Raw genomic sequence first — 8,283 nt, forward strand, 5'->3', positions numbered from 1 at the left:
ATGTTGACCAGGATGGTCTCGATCTCTTGACCTCGTGATCCACCCGCCTCGGCCTCCCAAAGTGCTGGGATTACAGGTGTGAGCCACTGCGCCCGGCCTTGATTAACATCTTAATTAGAGACTTTACATACTCCATTATTAAGGTTATTATTTGTAATGAGAACATTTGAGTTAAATAAGTTTTTCATAAAGATTCTGACTAAGCAACAAACCAAGATATATGTCTTGTTGTTTGTTTGTTTTGAGGCGCAGTCTTGCTTTGTTACCCAGGTTGTAGTGCAATGGCACAACCTCAGCTCACTGCAACCTCTGCCTCCCGGGTTCAAGCAATTCTCCTGCCTCAGCCTCCCAAGCAGCTGGGATTACAGGCATGTGCCACCACATCTGGCTAATTTTTTTGTGTTTTTAGTAGAGATGGGGTTTCACCATGTTGGCCAGACTGGTCTCAAACTCCTGACCTCAGGCAATCCACCCACCTCAGCCTCCCAAACTGCTGGGATTACAGGCGTGAGCCACCGTGCCCAGCCTTGATATGTGTCTTGTTTTAGTCTTCTTTCTCAGCTAAAAATTTAATCATTACATTGTATTTTAGCCTTTTTAAACTTAATAGCAAGAACTATATTCATTCTGGAATCATGTGGTCCATGGCTTTTCATGAGAAATCAGGACAGCTGTAGCATGCCACCAAAACTAAGGAAAGAGAAAGGAAAGACAAGGATGGGAACTAAGAATGAATATCCCATATAGGGTACAGAGAAATGCCCAGGGGCTTCGAATAGCTGCTCTATGAGAACAGCAGAAAGTAAAACAATGAAAAGCAGCTTCAACTCGTACTTGATTGAAGTCTGGATCTTTTTCTCCATCTGGTTTAGCTTCTTCCTTGTCCTCCTCTGTTTCAGAACTACTCACGTTCAGCTCTGGAGCCGAATCCTTCATCACCTGAATGTGCCAGGACAACAAAGAGAAGTAGGTCAGACCCTAGGAAGGCATGCTATGGAGGATGTGGGGGCTGGGACAGGCAACCTTTATCAAGGGGAGGAACACTTAACATGGTAGGACTATAGACTGGAGAGCAGATGAAGAATTAAGCCTTCTTGGTTTTCTATGCTCTTTAAACATGTTAGTTTTTTACCCTATTTCTTACTCTTGTAGTATTTAAAGTGCTCACTGTACATTTAAGAGGTCTCTGCAGAGCAGTTATTATTATCAATCTTGTACAATAATGTTATTTCGCAGAAGTTCAAAGGTGCCTGACACCTTCCCGAGCATACTGATTGCCAAGCCTTTTCAAGTTCTCAAACTATTCAGGTGGCAAGAGTCATATGCTCTTTAAGACTTGAGAAAATGAAAGACAGAAGAAGTGCTCCCTTGCAGAATACTATGAAATACTGCTATTAAACTGAACAATGAAACTATAGCTAAATTGGATAGTATTTTATACCAGAGAACAAAAGATTTTAAGAAAATTCTAGAGGGAGAAACAGAGACATTTATACTTATTAACTTCATTTTTTCAGCAAATTAGGTAAGTAAGGCCTTATTTAACTTGTAAAGCAGAACCCTCGGCCTCCAGAGCATAATTTGTAAGTTACTCTTCTAAACAATGTGTTTGAAAACCAACATCAAATTAAATGTATTCCATTTTGTCTTTAATCCCAAAACCATGGAATTAAATTATTAAACTATCTAGAGATCTGGGTCAGGATCTACCCAAGAGCCATCCCCAGTATAATAAAAATGCTTGGAAATCCAATCCAAGCAAGTATTAACACCTCTACTTCCCAAACACATCCAGTCAATTTCACCTATCCTTGCAGGTCAGTGCAAGAGGCTCTAACAGGCCTCTCTCATTCCCGTTATGCCCTCACAGCAATTCCAAACACTATAGCCAGGGTGGCTTCTTTTAAACTATAAATCAGATCATATCATGGCCTTGCTTGAAACTCTCCAGGGGCTTATAGCTACACTGGGAATAAAACCAAATCCTTGGTGTGATGTATAAAACCTAATAGAGTACAGGTCGCTCATTCCATATCAGGATACCTTCTTGGAATAAACTTTATTCTAGACCAGCAATAGCCACACTAGGGTAACTATTAGCCACATACAGCTATGTCACTTCAAATCAACTAAAGCTGAATTCTTCAGTCACACTAGCTACGTCAAACGCTCCACAGCCACACATGGCCAGTGACTACCGCAGTGTGCAGCACAGATACAGAACCTAGAATCTGCTGATTGCCGTGGAAAGCTCTATTGGACAACACTGTTCCAGGTGCAATGGTTTTCAGTCTGCTGCATAAGCACAATAGGCTTATCCTTTTGACCTTTGCATTCTTTGCCTGGAATACACTTCCCAGGCTGCATCCCTGACAGCTACGGCTTAGGTAAAAACAACTACTTCTCCAAGACTCCTCTCTTGTCCCCTGCCTAACACTAACTTCCACTTTACCCTGCTAAACTTCCTTCAAAACAATCATTTCTGTGTGAAATCATATGAATTTATAGTTTATTCCTGATCTTCCTCACTAGGTACCTCTAATTTTGAGCGCAGGTATTATACCTGCCTTCTTTTATCATTGTTACCCCCAGCACTGGGACCATTCCTGGCACACAGCTGACATTCTATAAAGATCTATGTATCAATCAATAACAGACTAAATTCTCATATGATCACGTAACTGTTCATTTTCAATTGCTGTCCAATTTCAATTCTGATGCCAAACCATTCTGAAGGAAGAAAAATGGAGTCCTAGGCAGACCCTTAGTGCAAATACAGAGCAAATCAAGTCAGAGCATGCTTGATCATTACTAGTCATCACCACAAGAGGGACCAGTACCTTTTTATTATCCACTACTTTATGGACATAGATGGTGGCTTGAGTGTACTCGCGCAGGTCCCTCTGCTGCTGGCACAGTAAGCCTTCTCTGCATTCTGGACAGAGTTCTTTGGAAAAAACAAAAGGGAAAACAGAAGTGGCTGAGGAACCACTGTTAAAGAATCAAAGATCTAAGAACATATATCTTCTAATCTTGTGGCTAACAAAAAAAAAAAAAAAAAAAAAAAAGAAAGAAAAAAACATGTATCAAAGTTACTAGTGTATATTCATTAAACTCTTAATAACATTTTCTTTTTTTGAGACAAGGTCTTGGTGTGTCACCCAGGCTGGGATGCAGTGGTGTAATCATAGCTCACTGTAGCCTCAAACTTTTGGGTTCAAGCTGTCCTACTGACTCAGCCTCCCAGTAAGTAGCTCAGACTACAGAGGTGTGCTTCATTTTTATTATTTTGTAGAGATGGGGTCTTGCTCAGGCTGGTCTCAAACTCCTGGCCTTAAGCAATCCTTCCACCTCAGCATCTCAAAGTATTAGGAATATAGGTATGAGCTAGTGTGGTGGCCCAAACTATTAATAATATTTTCAATTAATTGTTATATTCTATTACATGCAAATGATAGGGAAATCAATTTACTGTTCATAAATAAACATACAAATAATGAGATGACCATAATAGAGTTTCCACCTAGAGAGTTTGGACCACCACATGATCTTTAACTTTAAAGCAGACAACACTGACATACCCTTTCTTCTTTAAATGGCAGCTCTTAACTATAGAAACAAAAAGCAATATGAAAACTTACTAGGCTCAGAAATATACTGTGTTTCTGAAGGATTTACATCTCCCACTTCAATTCTTGTGATTTTAATTACATGATCCACAACAAAGAGCTTTTGTATCATTTGCCACTCACTGGGCCATATGAGAGCTATACTGTGCAAAAAAACACAACATGCCTTAAGACACATGGAAATTAACAGAATTAACATAATCCATTACTCTGCTAAACCATAACCATCAACACTAATATTTAATCAAAAGGAATTAGAGGGAAAAGATACATATCATGAAGAAAGAATAGTTTTTGATACAAAGGAATGTTACCACAGCAGCGAAACTAAATGAACTAGAATTACACGAATCAACATGGTTAGATCTCAAAAACATAATTGAGTAAAATAAGTTAGTTGCAGAAGCATAAATACAGTATGATGCCATTTATATAAAAAGTTTTAAATATGCAAGACATTATGTGCTTTTTTTTTTTTTTTTAAGGAATACTTTCTGAGACAGATGAATTTTAAATTCAGGACAGTGGTTATTGCAAGAGGGAGAGGGAGAAAGAGAGAGAAGCAGCCACAGAAGGATAAGCACTGAGGGGTCTTTGATCATATCTGAACCATTTAACTTTTAAACTGGTAACACACATTTGTTTATTGGTGTAGATATTTTCCTGAAAGTCTGACATCTGCAACAATAACAATGACAGGAAGAAAGGGAGGGAGGAAGAGAAGAAAGAGAGTGAGTGAGCAACAGGAAAGGAGGGAAGCAGAGAGGGAGAGAAAGAGGTAGGGAGAAAACGTGGAAGAACAGATAAACTCTGAACTCCCTTAAATGATGTTAAAGTACTAAAATATGAATAATAAAACTCTAGCTGAACCCCAAGGGCATTTTTATTTATGTCTTTCAATTTCCTTTTTCTGATTTTCTTTTTCTTTTTTTCTTTGAGACAGAGTCTCACTCTGTTGCCAGGCGCCAAGCTGGAGTGCAGTGGCACAATCTCGGCTCACTGCAATCTCCGCCTCCCGGGTTCAAGCAATTCTCCTGCCTCAGCCTCCTGAGTAGCTGGGACTACAGGCGCACGCCACCAGGCCCAGCTAATTTTTATATTTTTAGTAGAGACGGGGTTTCACCATGTTGACCAGGATGGTCTCGATCTCTTGACCTCGTGATCCGCCCGCCTCAGCCTCCCAAAGTGCTGGAATTACAGGCTTCAGCCACCATGCCCGGCCCCTTTTCCTGATTTTCTGACAATGTTGGAGGCATTCTACATTCTCTTATATAATTATTTTTGGCAACATCAAGGGAGAAATTCACAGACGAACAAACACCTCTAAAAGTACTTAAAGCATGGAATAAAACTTTGGTTCTAAGACCCTAGGATTCCAGATGGCCAGTGCAGTGGCTTTGCTCTGCCACCCTGCTATCCTCCTCCTTTAATTGTCTGACGCCTGGCAGCTGCAGGAAAAAGCCTACAACCAAGACCATGTTGATTCTGTGATTCTGGAAAAGAGGTCAGGTCACAGTGCTGGTCACCAGCGGGGGGTGGTGGGGGAAAAGGGTGGCTGTGTTGTCTCCAAGAGGGACAGGGAATGAGCAAAAAGACAAATGGCCTCAGGCAGTCTCTTGTCTTTCCTGGAGAAGTAGTCTTTTTCTTTTAAAAGGGAAAAAAAACCCCACAATTCAGCAAAGGACTAAATTCTTAAAATAGACTATGTCAGATGAGAAATTTCCTAAACATACTTTATTAATCATCAAAAAGTTTAGAAAGAAAAAAAAAATCACACGAAGAGAAGAAACTCACAGTTTAGAATCTTCTTTGGTCATGGAAGCAAATGTAAACATGAGGCCCCCATGGGGGCACAAAAGAGCGCTGTTCCCAACAGATGACACAGGGCTACATCTTGTAGGCTTTCTACTCAAATGAGACAAGGAGGAGAAATATACCTAATTACTGCATGATGAAAGAGAAGATTTTAAATAATTATTTCAAAATCAGAGATATATTTAAGAAAATATTAGTAATTACATGTGTTTCTTAGGACTATTCATTTAACTTAATAGAAAAGAAAGCTTTCAGTGTGTGCTGGTGAAAGTAACTATGAAGGGTACCACAAACAGAATCCACGATATCTTAAAAAAGTACCAGAGTCAACCAAACAATAACAACAATAAAGAAAATAAAACATGTTTTGTTTCTACCTAACAAATTTCCGCCACTCTTCTACAAAAAACTGAGACACGATATAGAGGACATCCGTATCCTAGAACACAAAAATCACAAAACAGTATCCGTCAATTCACTGCCTTCTTAACACAAATTCTTTATAATATACTTTGGTTATCCTTATTCAAGTTTTATAAATAAAGTGAAAACACAGTCCTCTACCAAAAAATAGCAGGCTGGAGTAAATCCCCTGGTTAGATAACTAAACAAATGAGAATATGAGAAGTTCTGGGTTGTTCTGAAATAGCTCACTGGGAACTTGGCAAGGGGCTTAAAAAGAAAAGATGCATTCTTTCCTTTGTGGGAATCATTATACCTCTGGCCAGTTACTGAGACACGGTCTGTTTTTATCCTGGAACAAATTTGGGAGAGAAGTCTTTTGCTCGTTTGCAATCATCTTATGTAAGGCTTCATTTTCTTCCCCTTCTCTTTCTAAAATCTGAAAGAGAAAGAAGCAATCAACTGTCTCCTGCTGACAGCACATGACTTGCCTCCTCCCTACACCCCCGGCAGAAGTTGAATTCCCCTGGGAAGTCAACCCAGGGAGCTGTCAAGCCATTTTCCCAGATGTCAGTATCGTTCAGTACCTTGCACTGTGAACAGCACTCTTTGTAACTTGGAAACTCAGGAGCCTTTGGAAAGTACTGCTGCAGTTTGCTCCAAGCCTCTTTAGAAACAAGCCTTCTTTCATTTTCAGATATGCATAGCTCACCTGAATTAAAAATAGACATATATTTAAGAAAAAACAGCTGGAAAAAAGTCATTAACTATTTCCTATTTCTTAAACCTTAATGAAATCATTTCTTGCTTTGCTAAGTGTTGTATTTCTCACTCTCTGTTTTCAAAAATTTGTGGATTTCCAATTTCATTTTAATTCTAAAGGAGGTAGCTATTAACCTCAATTTTATGTCCTGAATCTAGGTCTGTGGTCAAAAAAAAATCACGAGATAAAAAGAGATGTACAAAGTTAAAACCGTGCATTTTCTATCTTTCTCCCTGCAAGGGAGGAAGTAGCCAAAAATGGGATTCCAGGAATCCTGGGACCTCTGTGTCAAGGCAGGAGCTGCTTAACGAAATTATACCTATCCCACACTCAAAGGTTATCATTTCCTACAGACTTTATTGTCTCCCATTTGACTAATCTTGAAATCACAGTGCATTAAAATATTTTAAAGCTGTGCCCAGCCATCACAGGACCATCGTTAGCGATTCAAATAGATGATAAAGCAATCTACTGTTCAATCTGAAAACCATCTCCAGTCAACCACCAATTTGTTTGCTATTTGCAATTTGTTTTGCAGATCCCCTTCAATCTTCAAAAATCCCAGAAGACAACAGAAATAATGCTAGTCACTGCCACTCTTCCAGGGCCTTTCTCCTCTGGCGCCACTTGTGGTTATATTAACTATTGTTACAGCTGTTTCTAAGTGATAAATTAGTGAACTTCATTTATCTATCCATATCAGTCATTACCCAGAAAACTATCTTTAAATTTCTCAAGTTATATGTTTGTTTCTGTGCCCATTAGCAAAGTACCTACAGATTTATTAAGAGTAATAAGCCAGGGGCTTTCTAAATATGTACTACACTTTACATAATAAATGAATTTAGAAAAATGAATATAACCAGGGAGAGTACAACTAGCAAGTAACAAAGCTGGGACACAAAACCAGGTCTATAGGCCAGGCACAGTGGCTTGCTCCTATAATCCCAGCACTTTGGGAGGCCAAGGCAGGTGGATCACTTGTTAGGACTTTGAGACCAGCCTGGCCAACATGATGAAATCCTGTCTCTACTAAAGATACCAAAATTAGTCAGGTATGGTGGTGCCTGCCTGTAGTCCCACCTACTAGGGACGCTGAGGCAGGAGGATCGCTTCAGCCTGGGATGCAGAGGTTGCAGTGAGCCAAGATAAGCACCACTGCACTCCAGCTGGGGGGCCACAGAGAGAGACTTCATCTCAAAACACAAAAACAAAAACAAAACAGGTCTGAGGCTGGGCGCGGTGGCTCACACCTGTAATCCCAGCACTTTGGGAGGCTGAGGCGAGCAGATCACGAGGTCAGGAGTTCGAGACCAGCCTGGCTAACATGGTGAAACTCTGTCTTTACCAAAGACACAAAAATTAGCTGGGCATGGAGGAAGGTGCCTGTAATCCCAGCTACTCGGGAGGCTGAGGCAGGAGAATTGCTTGAACTTGGAAGTAGAGGTTGCAGTGGGCCAAGATCCTGCCATTGTACTCCAGCCTGGGTGACAAGAGCATGACTCCATCTAAGGAAAACACAAACACACACACACACACACACACACACACACACACACACACACACAATAATAACAACAAAAAAATTCGAGGTCTATAGCTCATTCAACCCCATAAGATATTAAAACAATTTTTTTTTTTTTTTTTTTTTTTTTAAGGAATACTTTCTGAGAC

At 40.0% G+C, this 8,283-nt stretch overlaps 1 protein-coding gene across 1 annotated transcript in view; it reads right to left on the reverse strand.

The window, feature by feature from the left end:
• Nucleotides 1-8,283, reverse strand: part of USP48 (ubiquitin specific peptidase 48) — a 113,465-nt gene that overhangs the window by 22,073 nt on the left and 83,109 nt on the right. Inside the window, exons 15-21 of the mRNA XM_017503250.2 lie at nt 6,434-6,558; nt 6,163-6,285; nt 5,822-5,883; nt 5,424-5,534; nt 3,642-3,772; nt 2,841-2,947; nt 835-939 (exon numbers count right to left, since the gene is read on the reverse strand). Of these exons, the coding sequence (XP_017358739.1) occupies nt 835-939; nt 2,841-2,947; nt 3,642-3,772; nt 5,424-5,534; nt 5,822-5,883; nt 6,163-6,285; nt 6,434-6,558 (764 nt within the window). The remainder of the gene's footprint in view (nt 1-834; nt 940-2,840; nt 2,948-3,641; nt 3,773-5,423; nt 5,535-5,821; nt 5,884-6,162; nt 6,286-6,433; nt 6,559-8,283) is intronic.

Source organism: Cebus imitator, unplaced genomic scaffold (genome assembly GCF_001604975.1).
Source record: "Cebus imitator isolate Cc_AM_T3 unplaced genomic scaffold, Cebus_imitator-1.0 Scaffold15, whole genome shotgun sequence".
NCBI classification, from domain to species: domain Eukaryota; kingdom Metazoa; phylum Chordata; class Mammalia; order Primates; family Cebidae; genus Cebus; species Cebus imitator.